The sequence below is a fragment of the Rattus norvegicus genome, chromosome 14 (assembly GCF_021556685.1).
Source record: "Rattus norvegicus strain SHRSP/BbbUtx chromosome 14, alternate assembly SHRSP_T2T, whole genome shotgun sequence".
NCBI lineage: Eukaryota > Metazoa > Chordata > Mammalia > Rodentia > Muridae > Rattus > Rattus norvegicus.
In genome coordinates this window covers 31,500,980-31,525,569 of record NC_141547.1, presented here as the reverse complement: position 1 = coordinate 31,525,569, position 24,590 = coordinate 31,500,980, and the positions used below count along the sequence as shown (strand labels likewise).

Genomic DNA, 24,590 nt, shown 5'->3' with positions numbered 1-24,590 from the left:
GAGAGAGCGGGTTTCTGGAGGGGAAACCAGGAAAGGGTTTGAAATGTAAATAAAAAACATCCAATAAAAAATAAAAAAAAACTTTCAAAAAGTGTTTTGACATTTGTAAGACTTTTATAGATATAAAGGCTAGAGTCATATAAAAAGTACACATCTCAGCCCTGCCCTGTGCTCTCCCAACTCCTCTCTGACCGTTTACAGGGAACCGATAGTTTGCATGTCTTTATAGAAACAAGCATAAGCGTGATTTCCCATGTCTTCCTCCACAGTAGCGCAGTGCATGATCTGCATGCATTCTTTCTTCCACTGGACAATACAGCATTTCTTTCTTTCTTCCTTCCTTCCTTCCTTTCTTTCTTTCTTTCTTTCTTTCTTTCTTTCTTTCTTTCTTTCTTTCTTTCTTTTTTTTAAATGCATATCTGTAGGGCGCAGTGGCCCACGCCTGTAAGCCCAGCACTCAGGAGGCAGAGGCAGGTAGATCTCTAAGTCTGAAGCCAGCCTGGTCTACACAGTGATTTCTAGGACAGCCAGAGCTACATAGTGAGACCCGTCAAACACAAAACACAACACAAAACAAAAGTATATCCTATCTCCTTATTTAAATCCCTCATTGCTTCCTAGACCTTGCTGAGATGTACAGTAGAGACATAGGCACACGTAGTGCCAAGAGAACTTCCACAAGGTCGCCACAGAGTGCAATGAGCAATTAAGAAACTGTGTCACGGACATGCCTGTCTCAGTGTTTTATTTCTGCAATGAAACACATGACCAAAGGCAGACTGGGGAGGAAAGGGTTTGCCGAACTTTCGTCTCCACATTGCTGTTCATCACTGAAGGAAGTCAGGACAGGAACTCAGTGGAGCAGGAGCTGAGGCAGAGGCCACGGAGGAGTGAGTGCCGCTTACTAGATTGTTCCTCATGGCTTGCTTGGTCGACTTTCTTATAGAACCCAGGACCATCAGTCCAGGGACGGCCCCACCCACAGTAGAGTAGGCCCTCCCCCATTGATCATTAATTGGGAAAAATGCCTTATAGCTGGATCTGGAGGCATTTCCCCAAACGAGGCTCCTTCCTCTCTCCTGACTCTACCTGTGTCCAGTTGACACATAACCCCAGCCAGTCCAATGCCCAGAAGAGGCAGTGCTTTTATTACGGTTCCTCCTCCCAGGTGACTCTAGGTTTGTGTCCAGTTGACAGCTGAACCCAATCGTGAGCATGGACTTATTTCTGTTTCCACCCGTTTATGTGCTATGCCTTCCACTCCTTAATCCGAGGGAGGCAAACACTAGTGGAGGAGGAGAGAAAATAAAACAAAACAAAAAGAATGGGGGTTGGGGATTTAGCTCAGTGGCAGAGCGCTTGCCTAGGAAGCGCAAGGCCCTGGGTTCGGTCCCCAGCTCCGAAAAAAAAGAACCAAAAAAAAAAAAAAATGTATAGCGAAGCCCAGCATAAAGCCATCTGGAACATTCTACCACTACAAGCACGTACACTAGCTTTTGAAAACACAGAAATCCCCTCTGGCACATTTCTTGGTAGACTTCTTCTTCCATGTTTTGCCCTCCCAGGTCAACTTCCCCTCATTGGTATGGAGTTCTTAGAAGGCAGGCAGGGCCAGGTGAGGATTTCTTCCATGTTGACATTTCATCTTCGTTACCTTACAGGACTTACCCCAGGGAATGACTGGGTCGGGTAGGAGGTCCTGGAAGCCTCCGTCCAGAAGGTGGCAGTCTTGTCCATCGATGACGCAGAGTCCCACACCATCAGCCCGTTTGCCGGCTGTAGAGGCTGTGCTATAAGCAATGGGGTTTGGTTCCACGGGGTAAAATTGAAACCCGGAAATGGCGTGATGGAGCTGTAACGTTCTGATGGTCTCTGGGAGGAAGAAGTAAGTGCTCAGCCATCTCGCTCCAGATCCTTCAGCTTGCTGGATCCCCTAGAGAAGACGCAAGGTCCCTCCAGGGTTGGGGGTCATCTGACCTAACCACAGGTCCCGCAGCCCTTCCTCCTCGCTGTTTTCAGTCACACTGGTCTCATGGCACTGCTGTGCCTGTGACCCATCTCCTTCACAGGGCTTTCAGACTTCCTCTGCTGCAGTGCTCTCTCTGAGTTCCTTCTTCCCTAAAGTTGGCAATGTCTTCTGCTCAGCCAGCGCAGCCAGCGTATGCATCATTTCTACCCTGGACCTACTTACCCGATTCCTGTCCATCTTTCTCTCCATTGTGTTAAGCCGCACAGGATAGGACTATTTACAGGGACTTTAGATTCTTGGGTTTTTTCCTACTCTAAAGCTTGGAAGAGGTGGATGAAGGGAGTCTTCTACATGAACACTTTTGTTACCCTCTTGATTTGGTTGGGAGCTACTGAGCTCAAGAAACCGGCGTCCATGGATTGTTTTAAGTATTTGACAGCATTTTGTTGTATCTGCAAGACAACCCATTAGAGGAAGCACTATTTATGTGTCCCCTTTACAAATGAGCTGTTTGGGACACAGCAGTCAAATGACCAACCAGAGGTCATGCACACAGTAACAGCGGGTATTGAGCAGGGTGGGAAGACCCCATAGCCTTCTCTTCATTGTTACTCTATGCTCTTCCTCACTTCATGGGGAAATCCTGTTATAAGTGCCAGGAGTGACCCAAGGTTGGCCAATCTTTGTGGGGACCTTTAGTGTTTAGAATTTGTAGTGTGTGTGTGTGTGTGTGTGTGTGTGTGTGTGTGTGTGTGCACATACACACATATACACATGCATACATATACGCATACACACATATATGCACACACACATACACATACACACATACACACAAATACACACACACACACACACACACATTCTCCAAACTCACTCTGTAGATAAGGCTGGTTTTAAACTTAGAAAGGTCTGCCTGCCCCTGTCTCTGCCTCCCGAGTGCTGGGATTGAAGGCATGCAGCACCACTGCCTGGCTTCGTTTGTTACTTAATTATTGACTTACTTTGTTCTTGGTGTTGTTTTATTTTTAAGACAAAGTCTGGAGACTTTATTATCAGACTAACCTCAAACTGAAAATCCTCTGCCCTAGCCTCCCGGGTACTGACTTTACAGTGTACTTTATAGAATACTTCAGCTGACATGTTTGATTTATGACTCATGAGGGCCAGCAGGGAGTCTGGGTTTTAATGCAGTTGCTTCCTCTGTGCACATCTCTGACAATGTGTGCTGCCTCTCTAAGTATGCAAGCTTTTAGAGAGAAATAAAACAGGCAAATACACATTCATAATCGTCTTTAACTGTCCACATGAGACTAAAATGACATACTATAATAAATGTCATAATTAGAATTATTTTTCTTTTTCCAAGTTTTAAGAAAAGAATCCATCACCAGGCACAAGTTTCCTTATTTGAAATATTTTTTGAAGCATTCACACAATCATGCAGTATGTAATACTCATGTTCGCCCCCTACAATCTCCTTCCATGAGATACATGCGCTCCAAGAGTTTAGGACAGGGACTCTTGTCCCCGGCTTCATCTCTTTCCTAACTTCATGTCCTATTTTTCAAAATTGTTAGTAGTCCAGAGTCCAATTGCTCATGGCCATGCCATCTACTGGGGCCTGAGCAATCTACCAGCCTCCAGTCCCCAAAGTACAGAGTGACCACCCCTCCATCAACTTCTAATATCTCCTCAATAGGGGTGGGGCTTGGGGCTCCTCCCACATCCATGCTTTGTTGGTCTGGGCTGCTGAGGTGCTGTGTGAAATAGCCCTGTTGTATCCCAACGCCAGCACACACCAGCTCTCTTTCCTGACTGCTTTTACGTTCTTGCTGGGTGTTGGATGAAGTAACAGCTGTTCAGTTATTGTATTTGGCCCTCTCACTGGTTTTGACTCTTTGTTTTAGTGTCTACCTGCCACAAAAGGAGCTTCTTGAACCAGTGTGACCATTTAACAAGGCAATGATAGGTTCCCCTCGAGCCTACCGTTTCTTCAGCTACAGGATTTTGACCATGTTTATAGCATCAAGCGTGAAATAATTCCTATAGAACAGGCCTCACAGCCCCTCAGAGAGCAGCCACCTCCACAGCTGTGAGGCCACTATTGCACAAGTGGGCATGCATTGCCCGCAGCTTGAAATTGTATGAAAATATTTCATTTAAAAACGTTGTTGTTGTTGTTTTGCTCTTTGTTTGTTTATTTGACATGCATAGTTAACATCACTAGTGCCACTGAAAAATGTCTCTTGTTTTTCCTTTAAAAGAAAGCTTCAAATACATAAAATAGAGTGTTATAATAGCAAACGAACTTGTGTGTCCATCATCTAGTTTTAACAATAAGTTTTTGGGATCAAGTCCTCTTTTTGTTTTATTTTGCTTTTGTTTTTCTCCAGATGAGTTTCTCTGTGTAGCCCTTGTTGTCCTGGAACTCTCTAAGTAGACCAGGCTGGCCTCAAACTCATAGAGATCCACTCGGGGAGCACTGGGATTAAAGGCATGAACCTCACTCACCACTGCCCCTATTGGAATCCTGTTTAATTCAGGCATTTTCTTCACTGCCTACTCCAAATTTGGGGGGCATCCTGCAGGGCAAATTTTGTTTTAGAGAAAATTACAGACACCACGGCATTTTACCCATAAATACCTCTAATTGCTAAGGATTTAAAACTTCACAATAACTCTGCCATTGTTGTAGCCAAATTTATTTTTCGAATAGCCACAATAAATAGTTAAGCTCCCTAATTGTCTCAAAACTGCATCTCATTCATGGTGCATTGTGTAATTGCAATACTCAAAGAAGCAGAAGGATCACAGGTTCAAGGCTAACCTGGGCTAGTTAGGCAGTTCTAGACTAGGCTAGACTATATATAAAAAAAATCATCTTAAATTATTTTAATCCTTTAATTGCTCCATTTAGGACACAGGGCCACACATTTGGGAACTAACCCTATCACTTAATGCTCTATCTCTTTGAAACATTGTTTCTTCATTAGAAATATTCGGTGAAATTGCCCACTCCCTGCACGTTTTGTAGAATCTTAACCTGTGCTCCCTGCTGCCTTGTTTCATGCACATCACCCTTGTAGACTGTGGATTGCTTCAGTTCAGAACAAATTCTTTTCGTCACTGTGTGCTTCCAGGGACTCACAGTTGGGGTGTCACACTTGATGTCTAGCTCTCCCACTAGTGGGGCATCTAGGCTGGGAAAGGAGAGATCACCACTATCCCTCCTTTATTTCCCTCAATGGTTTTAGCCACCAGTCTTTTCATTGTCTGCATCCCATTGGGTTAGTGAGTAGCTCTGTGTTTGAAGCTCTCCCTGGAAATCGTTCATGTGACAACTGAATTCTTTTTTCCATCCTACAATCTTATGTCCTTTATTCTGCTCTACATTGATTTTATAAAAAATAAAATTTAAGCCAAGCATGGTGGCACATGCCTTTAATCCCAGTACTCTGGAGACAAGAGGCAGATGGATCTCTGTGAGTTCGATGATGATTTCGATAGGGGAGTTCTCTGTAATCATTCTATTCTTGCATTTATTCAAGCTAATCAAGATTCCTTGGGGTGTTTATTGTCATTTATGGAGTGATGAATAGGTTCTTGCTGGGACGTCTATGCAAGAAAACCTCTTTTACAAATACATTAGGGAAGATCGTTCCCTGGTTACAGTATCTACTGGGAACTCCCTTGGCGTTATGAGTTTAATCTCACTTCATAAACCACCTCAAGAGTAATTTCTTAGACCTGGAAAAATGACTCATGCTCTTCCAGAGGACGGGAATTAGGATCCCCGGGCCCAGCACCCAAGCCAGCAGGCCTCTCAACTCGTGACTTGCTCCGGGCACCTCACGCTCACTTCTGGCCTCTTTAGGCGTGTACACACTCACTTGCCCCATACAGATAAAAAAATTATATATATGTATAAATATTATATATATTCTTTTAAAAAGTACACTTTGAAGAAGGAACATAGAAATTCTATTCACCTCTCCATGATCAACACTACTTTAATCTGTGCCCTGCGTGACGCCTTTAAGATCTCATAGGACAAATTTTATGATGTCAATATGTCAATACTTGACCAACAGAAGGCGTGGCCCAAACAAGCCCCGCCCTGCTCCCGCCGCCTCCCCACCTCCTCCCTTTCTTGTTACCACCACCTCCCCGCTCCCTACCCCGAGGCAGTGTTCAGTCTGCGCCCATGAAGTCTTTGTGGGTGTCCCCTACCTAACCAGCCACTGCTCGCTCGCTGCAGCCAAGATATCGCAAAGTCCCATCGCCCACAGCGTCTGGAGGCCCATGGCCAGTCACCTCGGACGTTCATCAGTGCCAGCCATCTCCAAAAGGGTAGTTCCCAACAATGCCAGGGCGTCTCAGACAACGGGAAAGTCAGCGCACCAGAGGCCGTGTAGCCACTCCTGTACACATGGAAGAAAAACGTGGAAAACCAAGACGTCATAAATCCAGACCCGCACAGAAAAGTCCACAAACCGGTACAACCCTTGAACATCCTCCCGATGTTTGAACTTCGATGATGTATGAGTAGCGGGTGGGCATGCATCTGCTAGGAGTTAGGGAAAGGAGTGGGGTGTATGATCAAAAGATAGTGTATACATGTGCATAATTCTCAAAGAACTAGTAACATCATATTATGAAAAAAATTGTCTATGAAAGAATAAAAACAAGAAATAAAGCTGGCAAAGGCCTTGCAGCCCTCCAAAAGTCACTCCCATTTTAACACAATAGTTCCTCTTTTGTCCACAGGAAAGCCATTCTAAGCCATTCTCCAAATGCCTGAGACCTCCCATTGTACTCAACTGAAGTGCAGTATGTTTTTTAAAGTGTACAATATTTATGATAAATCTTGACTTAAATAAGTGTAGTATGAGATTAAAATGAGTCATGCTGAACAATGTAACATTAACATATTTCATTGTAACATGTTATAATGGAAGTTGTTTAAAACGTATGAATTGCTGACCTCTCAAAGTTTCTATTTAATATTTTCAGGCTTCAGCTGACTAAAGACCACCAAAAATGAAATCAGTAATAAAGGGGACTTCTGTGTTAAGGGAAGCTAGTGAAGGCTTGCAGTTGCTTTTGACACTGTGCTGGGCTTTTCTGTATGTTCTCTGGTTCTGTTTTATTTTTCTTCTTCTCCGACTAGTGTTTGCCTCCCTCCTAAAATTAATTGTTAATTCTAACAATAGATACCTTTCTGTGGTATTTTCCTGTGTGCATTCATATAAGCAACCTCAAATGGGTGGAAAACACCAGCACATAAGTCGATGAAGATAGAAAGAAGGGCGTGTCCACAATTCAGTTTACATTGCATTTTTTTTTTATCTGTAGAAATTTAAACAGCTTCTTCACTTACAAAATTTGGGAATAAATTATGGCTTCCATTTGCTGGATATTTCCTGTATGAGCACCGTGCAGCTCTTCATGCACACGGTGTTACTCAACTTTCACTTGCCTTGTGGACCCATTTCACCAAGTTAGAGAGCGGGAGTTCACATGCTCAAGGTCAGAGCCTAGAGTCGGGATTTGGTTCAGGCATTCTGACTCCAGAGCCATTGCTCTCAGCCATAACACAATATTGTAAGAATCCCAAATCTATCGCCTTTAAAAATACTTTACACCTGTGCCCCATCTCCAGAGATTACGATTTAATTGATCTGAGATGCGGACTGAGACCCGAAATTTTTAAACGATCCCCAGGTGAATCTTATCTGCAGACCACATTGGAAAGGACATAGCGCTGTTTTGCATGGGGCATTGCCTACCACTGGCCACTGCAGAGCTGGTCCACCCTGCCAGTGAATGAGGTAACCTCAAGGGTGTCCTTTATGAAAAGTGAAGCTCATTGAGAGACATAGTGTGAACAAGTAACAGTCTTGCTATTTGTTCTTATTAACTGTATCTACAGATCATCCATTAGGATGGATTCAGCATTAAACTGACATTGGCCTGTGGGTCTGAAGCTGAGAACCAGTTAGTGTCATAGGGAAAGCCCATAGGATAAAAGCTGCAGCTTCCATGGATGATAACATCACAACTGTGTCATAAAGTACCCTCTCCCTTTCCTTAGGTCAGAATGAGCTTAGCCTTAGAGAGAACAACTAGAAATGCCTGAGTACCAGACCTGCCCGGGCCTTTAGGGAATGGTACTGGGTGGGACACAGCCTCAGATGAAGATCAAAGACTGATGACCCCTGGCCCCGAATAATCTTATATTTGTGCTTCAATAAGCACTGGCTTTTTTTCTCCCTCGGGCTCAAGGACCTTTCACTGGCAGGGCAAGAGGCTTGGAACTCTTAACTCTTCATGAACCAAAGAGAACACAAAGGAAGATTTAAAAAAAATTTTTTTTATATAGGCAACACATACAGACATACATATACGTACTCTGGTCAGGACCTGCCTGTCTTATCAACTCCACAAGTGTTTATGCATACTTACATACATGCACATATACTGACACATACATATACCTACATACATGCATATATATATATTTGGTGGATGGGGCTGAGCCCCAAATGCCACACTTTAGTTCTTTCTGGTCTTTTTATATTTTGTTAGACAAAAGTTGTTGAGAAAATTACCTCATAGATAAAATGTTGCACAAAAAGGGAGTTACAGAAGGATGTCAATAGTAAGTTCAAAGTGGCGTTTCATTCTGTAAGCTCATTATAAGTTCAAAGCAACAGTTTTATATAGTCTTGCTTTACCATGGTGCACACCTGCGGCTTCATCCTTGGATCCAACCTAGAATGAATGTTTTTTTCTTGAGTACAAATTTGTCCCAAGCCTATTTCTCCTTTTAGTGTAATTGTAAAAGCTCATTGTACTTCTTATTATGCAGTTTTTACTTACTATTACGAGGAGTGGGCATATTCTGTTCTTGGTTCTAATTTTGTTACATCTTTCTGGCAAAACAACTAAAACCACCTTTTAAAACTTTCTTCCAAAAATTATCTGAATCAAATCAGGAATTCTATAAAATCATTAATTCATCTAGACAGCATTAATTCATGAAAGTTCATACTTTATGTTGAGCTGCAGGAAATCTGCCCAATTGGGTGGGCGAATGCCCAGGAATCATTAGGCTGTAATAGTGACAGGAAAAGGCATATCCGCAGCAAGAAGAGACACTGAGTCTCATCTTTCCAGTTTACCATGGGTCTCCTCCACCAGGCTGCCACCTCCTTGTGAGGACAGGCACTTTGACCTCCTCTGTTCTCTCCACATTCATCTTTCCTGCACGTAAGAGCCAAGGCTGGAGTTTTCCTCTTTCACAGTGATCTGATAGAGCCTTGGGTGCACTAAAGTTGTAACTAGTAATTTAAATTACCATTCATATATACAAGGTGCTTTGCATGCATGCATACACATCAATTATTATCTGTCATCTATGTATCTGTCTATCTATCTATCTACATACATATCTTTGATTTTTACACAGATCACATTCACACAGATCTTTACACAAATCTATTATCCTCCCCTCTGAAAGAGGGAAATTGACTCTCATAGAACTTAATCTGATTGCCCAAGATCATGTAGTTAAAAAAAAGCGACAAAGCTGGAGTTGGAGCAGTATCTCCCCAGTGCTAGCATACAGCTGCTCTCCTCTATGGAAAACACTGCAGAGTGCAGAATGTGAAAACTCCTACAAATCGACCGTATTATTCTACCAAAACCATGAACTTCTATGCATGCATTTTCATTTGCTTAATCATGCCTCCTGGTTAAGAGATCGCCGGTTTACCAGTTTCTTCTGTCAAGGACACCACGATGAATATTTTTAGGCATACATTTTTGCCTTAGGGTAAAATGTTTTTAGGCATACAACTACCTTAGGGTACATTTCTAGAAACAGAATTGGGTCACAACGGGTGAAGGCTGCTGACCCACAATCCCAACTTACCCTTCATGGTGCACTAACTTAAAACACGTGCCTGCCGTGCGTCTCATTCACGGCCAGCAAAGACATTTTACTAATTGCATAGCTTTAAAAAATTATCACTTTTCATTTACATTGTTTTGATTAAAAGTAAGCTTGATTTTTAAAAATCGTTTGTTGGCCTTTTGTGGATTTTCATATTGGAATGTAACTCATACCCTTAACCTGTTTTACTCTTGGTACATGTTTCACTATGTTTTCTGTTCCGACTTTCATAGTCTTCAAATAGTTAACACTGGTAAGCATTTATCCTGTTCGCTGTCTGATATTTCTTGAATGTTTTGTTTCTTCTAGAGATTTAAATTTTTTTACACACAGAGTTAAAAAAGTTGAAGTTGGCATGTAGAACAATAGGTTGCTGTATGGCATTTGTGACATATTTTTGTAATCTCCCTCCCCAATCCTCCTCCTTCTGTCTGTTTTCATGTCCGACTCTGTACTGATGATATAGTCTATCTTTTTTATCCCCTTCCTTAGGACTTTTTTTTTTTGCCTCCCGTGGTTCCCTTTCTAATTTTATGGCAAATCCCACCGCCACACATATATAAAATTTTAAATTTAGTATATGCATATAAGAAAAAATGTGGTTCATGAATATAGGTTGCTTTGCTTAATACAATTCTAATTTCATTCATTTTCCTGCAAATAATCATGACTTTACTTTTCTTTATAACAGAATATTATATTGGACACACATAAGTTTTAAGTTTTAAATATTTTAATCTGTTTGGTCAACTTTAACCCAAAAAATTAAAACCCAGTGATTTAATGTTTTATTGTTTTCCAGCCCAGCTTTGAAAAACTTGAACCCCTTGATTCGTGTTTGCTTTATTTCAGTACATGGCATGATGTATTTAATTTCAACATTATTTCCCCAATAGTTACTTTTGTGCTCTTTTGATTTGTGACATCGTCTTGTATCTTTTATTCCTTTCGAATCTAATTTTTGCTTTTATTTTCTTTTAGCACACCCTGCTACCCGTGACCTTGTAAAGAAATGGTAAGACCACGAGGATAACACCATTCTCATACCTGAACTGCTGACCAGCAAAGCCAGATGCTAGACTCCCAGAGCAGAAGCCTGTCTTGGGGCTTCTGGGGAGACTCCTTGCTTTTCCCCTGTGACAGGCTGGGCTCTTTCTGAATCACAGTTCCAATGGGAAGGAGAAAGAAGAAGGGCTGGGGAATGTAGCTCTATAGTAGAGTTTCCTTAAAACCAGTCCACCACCAAAGTTAAAAACTAAGCACATACGAAAGTCAGAAAGGGACTGGAGAGATGGCCCAATACTTAAGAGCACTGACTGCTCTTTCACAGAACCCAGGTTTGATCCCAGCACCCACATGGCAGCTCACAGCCATCTGTAACTCCAGCTCCACCGGATGTGACTGCCGCTGTCACTATATGCACGTGGTGCAGACATACAAGCAGGCAAAACATTCGTACGCATAAAGTTTAAAAAGTAATAAAAACAGTAAACAGAGAAGAAGAGAGACACAGCAAGAAGTGACTGGGACACCGTGGTTGCACATTTCACAGTAGACCTGTACTTGCTAGAGTCATAGAGGTCTGCACTAATAATCTTGTGTCGTAGATTCCAGGAAACTGCAGGGGAGTAGATCTCAATGCTCCTTGCTTCTAAGGCACAAAAGCTGATGGAATAAATGAACACCTGTGCGAGAGGAAAAAGGTGTGTGTGTGTGCATGAGCACCAAAACACATACCCCATGAAGACAGATGCTAGCTCCCACTTTGACCAAGGTGTAGTCTAGAAGGGGAAACAGTTGAATATTAAGGAAAAATACCAAGCATCTACAGTTGTAGTTCACATGGATGAGGAATAAATGATAGTGCGTTGTAGTTTTATCTACTATTTAAAAAAACAAGGTTAAAACCATTCCTAAGTATTTTTAACCGCAGCCCATTTCCAGCTATGCTTATCATTTAGACTTACTGTAGATTTTTTCTATCTGCCCAGCTTCTAGTTTTTCTCTTTTTTCTTGAGCTGGGGACTCTTCTTTCTTTAGACAGTAAATAGGGGTTGGGGATTTAGCTCAGTGGTAGAGTGCTTGCCTAGAAAGCGTAAGGCCCTGGGTTCGGTCCTCAGCTCCGAAAAAAAAAAAGTATTAGACAGTAAATATTCCTATCTTACTTGTGTGTGGGATGCTTCGCAGTTTAAAAATATCTTCTTGGGCTGGAGAGGTGGCTTAGAGGTTAAGAGCACTGTTTGCTCTTCCAAAGGTCCTGAGTTCAATTCCCAGCAATAACATAGTGGTTCACAACCATCTATAATGGGATCTAATGCCTTTTTCTGGCTTGCAGGCATACATGTAGGCAGAGCACTGTATACATAATAAATAAATAAATAAATAAATAAATAAATAAATAAATAAATCAATCTTTTAAAGAACACTCTCTCACAGGAAACCTGAACGTGGGGATGAGGTGGCTCTGTTGATTAGAATTTACTAAGAGCAGATGAAATCCAGAGAGCATGCATTGGTTTTCCTGGCAGTAAGGTAGCTGAGTGCCGGTGTTGGGACAAGTAGTACTTAATGAACATTCCCAGGATTTTCATTCAAAGGTCCACATCAAATCATATCAGACATAGTGGTACTTGCTGTAATCCCAGCACTTGGAACCTAAAGGCCGGAGGGCTGTGAGTTTGAGGCCACCCCTGGGTATGCAGAGAATTACAGACAACCTTACCTGCATACTGTCTCAAGAACAAAACAAACAAAATATACATTGCTCTAAGTAATAAAACGCTGCAGAACGTGAGCAAACTTCCCTGTGTCTGACCCGGCAGTGAAAGCGGTTTATACTGACTTCCGTTCTGTTGTTGTTAAGAAGAATTACTTATTGCTATTTTATGTGTATGAGTGTTTGCCTGCATGTGTGCATGTATGCGTGTGAATCACGCACATGCCTATGGAGGCCAGAAGAAGGCATGAGATCCCCAGGAGGTAGAGTAACAGTCATGAGCCTCAGGTGGGTGCTGGGAACTGAACTTGGGTCCTCTTCAAAAGCCACAAATGCCCTTGATGGCTCCGCCATCTCTTCAACTCCCTGTATCAACGTATTTTTTATGGTTCAAAAACACTGCCAGGATTGGTTACAATTTTTTGTTATTATTTATTACCAGTACTTGGCCTTGTTTGATTGATTGATTGTAGCCTCATTATGTAAGGAAATTGTAGGATCCCCATTAGCTGCTCATGTAACTCCTCACCAAGTATCTATTTATCCAAATGTATTATACCTAATTAGTTATGAGAGAAAATGTTTTCTGGGTAGAAATCAGGGAGTGAGGTGCATGCTCACTGGGGGATGGACTCCACAGGTTACCCCATTAGCAGAGACCAGAATACACCTATTACTACGTGTCCAAATAAGGATTAAAAAACTTGCTTACATACTAGTGAACCAAAAGGGGATGGTATGGAGAACCTTGTTCAGATCAGCTGTGGGAGGGTGGAGGGATGGGGTTAGGGGAAGTACAGTGCATTCATGCCTCTGCAGGTCCAAGGACAGTTTCCAGAAGTTGGTTCTTGCCCTCTACTTCCTTGTTGTTTGAGCTGTATCACAGACTAGAGATCCAGGGAGATTCTAACCTCTCTGCCTTCCCTTTCACGGTAGGAGTGCTGGGGTTCTACATATTTGCCACATCCTCCTGCTTGTGAATCCCAGGGAAACTCAGGTGCTGAGGCTTGTGGGCTATTGCATTTACCCGAGAGTTGTCTCCCTGACCTCAGGGTTTTTTGTTTGTTTCCCCTTCCATGAATTACAGTCTTTTATATTTTCCCATTTCTGCACAGGAGTATGGCAAGAGGTAATGTTGTTCTCAGGAAAGACAGGGAGACTCACGTTAAGATCCAAAAGAAGGAGCTAGGCGTGGTGTCACAACCATGCTGTCCCTGCTGGTGGGAGGAGGCAGGCGGATCAGAAGTTCAAAGCCATCCTTGGCTGTACATAGAAGGTCAACCCAGGCTACATGAGGTGTAGGGACGGAAACACAGTGTGCGAAAAGTAATAGTAACCACACGGTCACAAAGGATTAGCACAGGACAGAAATTACTCCCTCATTTCAATAGGTAAACCAATTGAACTGTGAATCTCCCAGTGCGTTCGCTTTCATATTGCCAAATAACACAGTTTATGCATAAGGCCGTTTTATGCACCAGTGAGCATCTAACCCCAGGACACCTGGTCTATAGAAAGTGTGGAAAAGCTGCTTATTGAGTCATAGCCAGGATCGTGCATGGGCCTGCGATACCAACACTTAGGTAAAAGCAGGAGGATTGCCTTGAGTTGGAGACCAGTCTTAGCTACATAGCAAGACCTTGTCTCAAAAGAGCCACGCAAATTTTAAAAATTATTGAATAAATGAACCAAGTTCATTGACCATAAGAGACACTGAAATAGTCCAGTAGGATGGCTCAGTGGATAAAGGTGCTGGGTACCACACCCACCACCTGAGTTCGATCACTGGGCTCCACAGGATGGAAGAAGAAAAATGCTTCCTCAAAGCTATCCTCTGACTTCCGCACATATATTGTGGTCCATGTACTACTTCACGCTTGTGTTCACACACACACACACACACACACACACACACACACCCCACACCACTAAATAAATACATGTAAAAAATTTAAAGAGTCCCCAAAACACAAAAACCAGAAATTAATAGTAGGATAATGACTGGTTTAGAAAAATCTGGGGTAAATCAATAAAATAATATAAATCTGGGTATTTCAAAATGACTAGACTAGCACAACTCTCAACACGTTAAAATGAGGTAGAAATGCTCATTACCCTAATATATTATGTACTGTACTGACTCACTGTAACTACCACAGAAAGATGTATTCACATTCTTTCTCTATATAACTTGGTTCGAGGAAAGTGGGCTTCATTTAAAAATAATAAAACGCAGAATCCCCAAGGTGCTGGAGTGATAGCCTCTTAGGTGGACAGATTGTGTTTCACCCCATGTCCTCTGAGGTTAGTCACTGGCTGTCTCTGTGGTCCTGGGATCCTTGTTTGCACAACTCCTGTAGCATACTCCAGACAAGCCTCTAAGGGCAAAATACTTTGTCAATAAAGGAAAATGAGCAAAGAATTAAATAAACTGACTTGAGACAGACGATCCGAGATAAAGCTTGCAGCTTGCTCCTCAGATGGCTCAGGTTTCTGAATGTTCAACTTCAGGCGTTGCTATTAACTACCCACTGCCTCTTCCCACCAGCATCCCCACTAGTTAGTTCTGAAGTCCCTTCACCAAGAGTATCACCAAGCCACCTACAACCGGATACACCAGTTGTGCTCCCTTTCCCGTTGTCGAGTTACCCATTTTACCAAAGGAGTTTGTTTCTAGGACCAGGGGGCTCTTTCCTTCGTTACGTATTCATGTCCTTATTCTGTATCTATAATACACAGTATATATTATTAGAAGTAACATCTATTTCTGTTTCGTTTCTCAAGACAGAGTTTCCATGTGTAGCCCTGGCTGTCTTGGAACTCAGGGAGCCTTTGTCTCCTGAGTGCTGGGATTTAAAGGCATGTGCCACCAACACCCATCTGGAAGTAAGACTTTTTTAGTCCACAATATTTTAGCAACTTGGTATCTCTGAGAGCAATTTTTTTAAAAAGTAACATTTACGGGGTTGGGGATTTAGCTCAGTGGTAGGGCGCTTGCCTAGGAAGCACAAGGCCCTGGGTTCGGTCCCCAGCTCCGGAAAAAAAAAAGTAACATTTACTCTTATAAAAATGTCTTTATTATTCTTTTCCCCTTTTTATTTTGAGACGGGGTCTCACAATATAGCCCTATATGGCCCGAAACTCGCTATGTACCCCAGATTTGCCTCTGCCTCTGCCTTTGCAGTCCTGGGCTTAAAGGGGTGAGCCCCCAAGCTGGGCCACACGATGTGCTTTGATCATATCCACCACCAAACTTCTCCTCCTCCATCCCATAACCATCCTCTCCAATCAGTGGTGCCCACTGGAGTGCCGACTGATATTAAAGGTTTGAGCTAGCAAATGTCACCATAGCTGCAGCAAGTTCATCAGTGAAACAGCAAGTCGTGTCCAGAGAAGAGTACATGAGTTCTGATGTCTGGTATCATGTAGGAACAGGTGACCGGAGGCAGGGGACATGGAGACCAGGGCATCTGGTGGCCCTGATGGGGAGGGCAGAAAGGGGCTGGAAGTTTGTTTATTTTTTCATTATGTGTTTGTATCATCATGCAAATGTGAGACCGGTGCCCTCGGAGGCTCGGCTTCTCTGGAGCTGAATTCCCTGAAACTGGAGTTACAGATAGTTGTGAACTACCCAACCTAGGTGTTGGTAACTGAACCCAGTACTTAGCAAGACCAGGACACACTCTTAACCACTCCCCTGAGTCACCTCTTCAGATCCTCTCTCAGCAGTCTAAGATGCCCCAAATATGCACTGTCCCACTTACCCCTCCCCAGATAAAATGTCCTTGACTAGGAGTCATCTGTTGTAAAAATATTTCTTAAGCACTCCCTGAATTAACTAGCTTGTTTTTGTTAGTTTTTATTCTAGAAAGAGAGTTCAAGATCTTTCTAGACCGAAAAAGCAATGGGGAACTCCAGATAGGTAAGACAATATTATATGGTCTTGTTTGCAATGATTCTGTTTGCCTTATTGATGACATAAATATTATTCTTAGTTGGCCATTACACCTGCATTTCAGGTGTAGCCACTGTCTCTTCTTTCCTGGGTTCACTTTGCCAATGTTGTTAACCCAAGGGGACTCAACACATAAAAGGCTAACCCCTGTCAGTGGTCCCCAAATTTGTCTGCATATTAGGATCATGTAGGGCTCCTTGATACTGATTAAAGACTGGATCCCATACCCAGAAATTTGATTAAATTAGTTTGGGGGTACAGTTTCGGGAGTATTTAGAAGTTTCCCAGATGCTTCTTATAACCAAAGTTTTGAGAAACACTGCCCCAGGTGTGAGTCTCCACTCCCTTGAAACTCCTGTGTCCATCCTACAAGTCCACCTTGGCAGCCTCTTGGCACACTCTCATTTAGACTGGGAGCCTTCGCCCATGACACTCCCACTCTCCAGGTCTCCAGCAGCCCAGACCACAGTCTTTTTTACTTGACTGTAGGACTTCCCTTTTTCTTCTTTGGCTCCTGAGTAAAGCCTGGTACTTCTCTATAGAAGTTTTAGATGTACAAAAAAATTGTATATAGTTACTCCTCTCCTCCAATCTTCCCTGTCATTGTTCAAGTGTTAATGTAGTTACATTGTTAATAATGTAGTTAATTGTTACAACTGAGGAACCAACATCCATACATTCCTAGGGTTTACTTTTCCTGTCCTATGGTTCTATGGGGTTTAACAACTGCGTAGTGGAAACAGAATAGTTCACTGCCCTAAAATCCACTCTGTCCTTCATTCGTTTCCTCCCCTCCCACTCTCTGAACCTATGGCAGTGTATTAATGTGCACTGAGTGCTTTCTGCTTCTACAGTTTTGCCTTCTCTGGCGTATCACACAGTTGGAATCTTGCGGTACGACCCCACGGGGGCTTGTTTGACTTGGCAAAAGACATTCTAAGCTTGTCCATGTATGTTGATGTTTTAAAATCTCACTTCCTTTTTTTTTTTTTTTTTGGTTCTTTTTTTCGGAGCTGGGGACCGAACCCAGGGCTTTGTGCTTCCTAGGCAAGTGCTCTACCACTGAGCTAAATCCCCAACCCCCTCACTTCCTTTTAATATATCCCATTGAACCCAATAACACTCCTTTATACGGAAACCTCAGTTTATCAATGTAACTATGTGAAGGGTTGGTGTTAATATTTAGCAATTATGAACACAGTTATAAAAATTTATGTACAGATTTTGGTGTCTTTTAACTTCAGCTGGATAAGTGTCTGGGATTCGAGTACAGTTATTAAATCAGATGTTAAGTGTATATTTAACATTGAAAGGGAACGTAGGAGTCTCTTCCAGTGTGTCTGGATCGTTTTCTGTTCTCATTTCCCATGGATTCCAGTCCCTGTTGTCTCTCATATTCCTGTCAGCTTTTAATAGTATCAGCATTTTAGCTTTTAGCCATTCTAAGAGGCAAGGAACAGTATCTCACTGCATCCCATTGTGCAGTTCCCTTGCAACAGGAACATGTTGAACATGTTTTACAACCTTCTTTGCATAGTCCTTTGATGAGGTGTCTGTTTAGAACTCTTGACAAGTTTTTGGTGGTGGTTTGTTGGTGGTTTTGTTTTGTTTTTTGAGATAGGGTTTCTTCGTGTAGCCTTGGCTCTCCTAGAAGTAACTCAATAAACCAGGCTGGCCTCGAACTCACAGAAATTCTCGACAAGTTTTAATTGGAGTTCTTGTCTTCTTACTTATAAGTGTTTGTTTTATTTTCTAGGAACTAGCCCTTTATCAGGACAATACTGTCTTCCAGTCTGAGTTTGTCTCTTTGTCCATTTAGTGGTATCTTTCACAGAGCAAATGCTTTGATTTCAACTCAATCCAGCTTGTCTTTTTTTTTTTGTTGTTGTTGTTATAAATTCTGTTATCTACAGACTAATGACCAAACTCAACATCTCTTGGATTTTCTCTTACTATTTTGAGACAGTAAAGACATCAAGTATCCTAGGATGGCTTCCAATACCCTTTGTAGCCCAGGATGATCTTGAAGTCCTCATCCTCCTGCCTTCATCTCCCAACATACCCTTCCCCTCTGAAGCAAACCTGCCTACTTCACCAGGTGATGGTTTCCATTCTCCAGCACCACCCTTGAAGGCTGTGAACTTCAAACCTGGCTGTCCACACCTTTCGCCTCTTCTTGTGGCATCTTCTCAGGGGAAACCTGTGCTGATTTCTCCTTTCTTCCTCAGCCTGGAACAGCAGGCTTCCTGTTTCACAGGGCTAGTGGGACTAAACGTGGTAGGCGTCTTTAAACCACTCATCATAGGGCTGACACACACAGTAAATGTTCCACAAATGGTTGCAATTAATGTTATTCTGTTACTCTTTCACTTTACGAGCACCTGATACAGTATTTCACCTAAAAAGGGAGCGCTGTCAAGATGTTGGCATACCCAACCTGACTATAAGTTACACTGCCAACTTCATAATGGCAAAAATGAACTATCTGATTTCTAATAGGTTCACTTTAACCTATTAATTTTATTTAACCATTAATTTTATGATAGTTATATTTTCTCCCTTTCCGTGTGTGTGTGTGTGTGTGTGTGTGTGTGTGTGTGTGTGTGTGAGTGTGCACGCACAAGTCAGAGAACACTTTTGGGAGTCAATTCTTTCACTGTGGGATCCGGGGTTTCAACTCAGGTTGCAAGGGCTGTGCCAAAAGTGCCTTTTTACCAGCCGAGCCATCTCACTGGCCCAAGGTTACCATTTGCTCTTAAACACACTAAACAAGGCCATCTTACTCCATTTTTATTTTAATGTTCGTTGATTATTTCTTTCTGGTGTGCAGAAATTACAAAATTCTATGAGAGATGAGGATGGTGGGATGGCTCATTAGGTGAGGGTACTTGCTGCCAAGGCTGACAACCTGAGTTTGATGCGCAGAACCAACATGGTGGGCAGAAGGAGAAAAATAGCTCCTGGGGTTGCCCTTACTTTCACACTCATATCGGCATGTGTGTTAGCCCACATAAATGGAATGTAAAGAAACAATTATAAAAGAGAGAGAATGTTCTCGAAGACAAACCCACACAGGCATTAAGAGCTGTCTCTGTGTTGCTCATCAGCAGGATTTATTTAAACCCTGTTCCATTCTTCCACTTCCTTAACAGGAGGCTGTTTTGGGGAAATCAAGAGCCCATTCGCCCTGTTTCTGAGGCTGCTTTGAAAGCTCCGTCGAGCAAGAGAATCGAGGACCTCGCACAGCCCAGGCTGGTCTCCCGACATTATGTCCCTAACAGGTTGGTGCCAGCACACCTTCTGTGTGCTTCATCGAGACTCCACAAGAAAAACAAACTTAGAGCCTGACTCTCTCATCAGCTGTAAACTGTTGAACGGGAATCCAAATTGTGCTGTAGGGTGGTTTCCTGTCTCATAGTATAAGAAATAACAAATATGATTCTTTTCTATTAAATACTATACAAACTTTTATTTAGGACAAGGAATTAAGATCTTTTTGTCTTCCCCACCTTGTAAGGCTTGCAAATGTTTTAATCTTCCCCACCCAGAAAACCTTTAGTTTACTCAAAGTGTTGCCTTCCCCTTCCTCCATTTTCTGTGCCTCTGTACTTTCCAGACTAGAGAATTGAATGAGACTGTGAGGTCGGACCCCAGCCAATGGGGAAAAGACACAGACATCGCGTTAGAATAAAAATCAAATGCACTTCCTGTCTCGGTGTGTTTGTGCTTCCTGGGCACTTCCTGTTTCAGTGTGTTTGTGCTTCCTGGGCACTTCCTGTTTCAGTGTGTTTGACCTTCCTGGGCACTTCCTGTTTCAGTGTGTTTGTGCTTCCTGGGCACTTCCTGTCTTGGTGTGTTTGTGCTTCCTGGGCACTTCCCGTTTCGGTGTATTTGTACTTCCTGGGCACTTCCCGTTTCGGTGTGTTTGTACTTCCTGTGCACTTCCCGTCTCGGTGTGTTTGTGCTTCCTGGGCACTTCCTGTTTCAGTGTGTTTGACCTTCCTGGGCACTTCTGTCTCAGTGTGTTTGTACTTCCAAGTGCCTTGTCGGATACTTCAGTTGGAATAGTGGTCAGGCAAGGTTTTCTGGAACAAGATCAGTTCTAAGAATAGCCTTGAAGATTTGTATTCTATTTCCTAATGCTTTGGCCTATGTGGACTTTTAAAAAAAGTGTGTGTATGTTATGCTCACATGGGGTGCGAGTTGCCTGTGTGTCTGTCCAGAGGCCAGAGGAGGATCCTGGGTGTCTTGTCTATCGCTTCCCACTTTATTTCCTTGAAACAGGGCCTCTCATTGAGCCTGGGACTAGGTTTGTTGCCAGCAAGCCCCAGGGACCTGCCTGTGTCTACCCCATATAGTGCCGGGGAGGTAGGCAGTGTGAATAACCATTCCTACCTTCTTATGTGGGTGCAGGACCCAGATGCAGGTCCTCAGACTTGTGCAACACATGCACCTGACCTTCTGTTTAAAGTGGGGGGTTTTTGGGTGGGGGTGGAGCTGGAGAGGGAAGACCTGGGTTCAGTTCCCAGCACTTACGTAGTAGCTCATAACAATCTTAAACTCAGGGCTTCCTACAACCCCTTCTGATCTCTGTGCACATGCGGGAAAAACACTTATACACAGTAAACAAACAGAAAAACTAAAACTAAAGGTTTTTTTTTTTTTTGGCTTTTTTTGGCTTCTTTTTTTCCTGGTCCTGGGTATTAAACCCAGAACCTTGCACATTTTAAGCAGAGGTTCTGTTGCTGAACCACACATCTGGCCCCAGGACCTCCTTGTAGTTAAGAAAACATCTTCTTAAGCTATCTGTCAGGAATGCTTACAGAAACACTTATTGTTTTCAAGCTAGGGATTTCAATTCTTTTTAGAAAAATGCTTTTATCTTTTTGAGATTAATAATTAATAATTATTACATCATCCCCTTTCTCTTTCCACTCCAAACATTTCCATACGACCCCACTTGCTCTGTTTCGATTTTCTGGCCTCTCAAGGACAACAATAGACCTGCTAAAGTGGATGGAAATGGGGTGGTGTCAAACCTACACACAAGCAACTAAGGAATTAGAGAAATGGTCTTCCCTGGGCAAACATATATCCAACTGTTTTCTGGGAGACATTTTAGAAGTTGGACAGGCCATGCTCTTCCTCTGCTGGTCTCAGGGGCCCTTGGATCTTTTCTGTCCGTGTTTCCTTCCTGTCTGCCATGCCTGGCTCTCCCAAACAGATTCCATGGTATCCTCGTGGGTGTCCTAACCTAAACACATCATCTTCTAAGGGTTTTGTTTCCCGTGATTTAATGCCTCAAAATCTCATCTCTCTCTCTCTACCTTGGGTTCACTGGACTCCCTGGCTGGAGGTTGCCACACAAAACTTCCAGCACCACAGGACTCCTTCCTGATCTAATGCCAGCTGAAGTTGACTTTTGTTTCAGAATGACGTTTGTGTAGGCTGCACACATTGGTACGTGTGTTTGTTTTTTTTAAGTTTTTAAAATTTTTCAAAATCTTTGAAGGAAATTATCTCATTTGTCTGAACAGAATGTCAGTTATACATGGTTAATGTCATCTCTCCCAGCAAGTGGCATTTTCCTGTCATGTTTGCTTAACGTATTATCACTAAATATGGTTCAGCAAACACATTGTGAGATTATAGGTAAGACACAGTGACTGTTTGGAGGGTTTGCCATCTTCTAGAGAAGCATTCAAGGTAAAATGACAACAAATCCATTTCTCTTCTGCGGGTCCAAAAGAAAGAGATCTGGAACGGGTTGAGGGGGAGGAAAAGGAAATCTTAATCTTTTCAGTCTTTTAAAAGTCTCCTAGAAATTTCTTCAAGATAAAAAAAAAATAAGATTAGTTAGTGTGGTGGTACACTCCTATAACCCCAGGACTCAGGAGACTGAGATAGGAGGACGTAGAGTTTGAGGCCAGCCTGGGTTACATATTTAAAAAAATAAATTACACATGCATTCACATATATGTATCTTTCATCATTCAGACAAAATAAATCGTTAGGGTTATGGTTTTGCCTTCTTAACTGCTCTGTTTTTGTCGTTTTAAGATAGGGTCTCTCTGTATAGCCCCAGCTGTCCTAGAATTTTCTCTTTCTACTTACAGTTGACCTTGAGCTCAGAAATCCACACCCGGTTTCCTCCAGTGAGAGGACTAAAGGTATGTGCCACCACACCTGGCTAGTGTTTATGTTTTGTATGTGGCTTCCTTCTGGCAGAATCTCTGTCTGATGTTAGCTATTTAAAGCTACATTCCCCAGACTTGAGCCATTAATCTATTCTCTTCATAACTTACCACATTGGTGCACCATCAAATTATCTAGTATAAGCCAAGTGTGGTGGCAGATGCTTTTAGTCCAGACATTGGAAGGCGGAAGCAGGCAGGTCTCTGTGAGTTTGAAGCTCTATGAAGACTGGTCTACATAGTGAGTTCCAGGCCATTCTAGGCTATATAGTGAGACCCTGTCTCAAAAAGCCAAAACAAAAGAAAATCTTTTAAAGATATTTGAACTTAGATGTACACATGTCTACTAAAACCTTAAAAAACCACTTCCTTCCTCCAAATTCACTCAAATCACTAAAGTGTCCCATGTCTCTCCCCTACTCTTTCTCAAATGTATGGATATATATATCCGTGTGTGTGTGTGTGTGTGTGTGTGTGTGTGTGTGTGTGTGTGTGTGTGTGATAGTAAGTAGATGCAACTACATCCTGATCATCATTTAAAGTTGTTCATATGTGTTTTGTGTTTAGGCCTGACCTCTTGGGGTTGGGTAATTTATGATAAAGGAGATTAATAAAGAAAATTAATGCTCCCTCTCTCCTGTAAGCCCTTCATTTAGGCCTTGAGCCTTTTGACATTTCCCTTATACACATTGACATGTCAGCCAGTGATGTCATTGGGAAGCTCTTGTTAAGGTTACCACAGTTTTGAGATGTCATCGGTACAGCCTCCCTGTCATATACAGAAGGCACAGCCTCACAGCAGGCTGCCTGGTACTCTGGCTTTCACGGTCTTTCCTCCCACTCTTCCGTAATGTCCCTTGAGCCTCAAGCACCAGGTTACATTGTAGGTGTGTCAGTCGGGTTTGACATTTTGAATAGTTCCATGATAGTCTCCATTAGCGGCAAAAAGACATTTCCTTGCTGGAGGGGGAGAGCTGCACTCCTCTTGCGGTGTAAGGATAAGTAGAATGCATTTCATTTTTGCTTTTCAAATTGGCCTTGTCCATAGTGTTCTTTGAATTCTCATATGAGGGCCTCTAGTTTGTATAAGAGATTCTTGTGTCCTCTGTATTGAGCACAACAGATTGTATGAATTCTGTCAGTTCTAAGTCTTTATCTAATGACTCCATCCCCCCACACTCCTAAGTTTTTCCAGTAGTTCTGCTATCCTCAGTGGGGACTCTTGCCTATGCATTCCTCTTCTAAAGCCAAGCTGGCTTCAGTTCAGGTATAGTCATCAGTGACATTTTGGTCAGATCAAGTTCTTCTATCCCTTTTCTATCAGGAATCCTTAATTCTGTTGTAATAGAAAAGGAAGTCCCCCTCTTGCTCAAAGGAACCGCCCCCTCCCCCAACTCCAGATAGAGTGTTTGGTCAGCTAAATTGCCAAACATCGTCAATATTTTCCCATCTACTGCTTAGTTCCTGCTTCCACTCAAGAAAACCATGAGCCAGTTGTGGTGGCGCACGCCGTTAGGATTTGCTGAAGGAGGCAGAAGCAGGAGGATCACGAGTTCGAGGCCAGCCTGGGCTACACATTTTTGGGGCTGGAGAGATGGCTCAGTGGTTAAGAGCACTGACTGCTCTTCCAGAGGTCCCGAGTTCAAATCCCAGCAACCACATGGTGGCTCACAACCATCTGTAATGGAGTCTGCCCTCTTCTGGTGTGTCTGAAGACAGCTACAGTGTACTTATATATAATAAATAAATAAATAAATAAATAAATAAATAAATCTAAAAAAAAAAAAAGAAAACCA

At 42.6% G+C, this 24,590-nt stretch overlaps 1 protein-coding gene across 7 annotated transcripts in view; it reads left to right on the top strand.

The window, feature by feature from the left end:
* Positions 1-24,590, top strand: part of Spmap2l (sperm microtubule associated protein 2 like) — a 42,536-nt gene that overhangs the window by 10,378 nt on the left and 7,568 nt on the right. For 2 of the 7 annotated variants that reach the window (NM_001017498.1, XM_087584043.1), the window contains 3 exon segments: positions 10,911-10,944; positions 16,502-16,567; positions 19,753-19,881. In NM_001017498.1, coding sequence (NP_001017498.1) covers positions 10,911-10,944; positions 16,502-16,567; positions 19,753-19,881 — 229 coding nt within the window. 7 annotated transcript variants of the gene reach the window in all.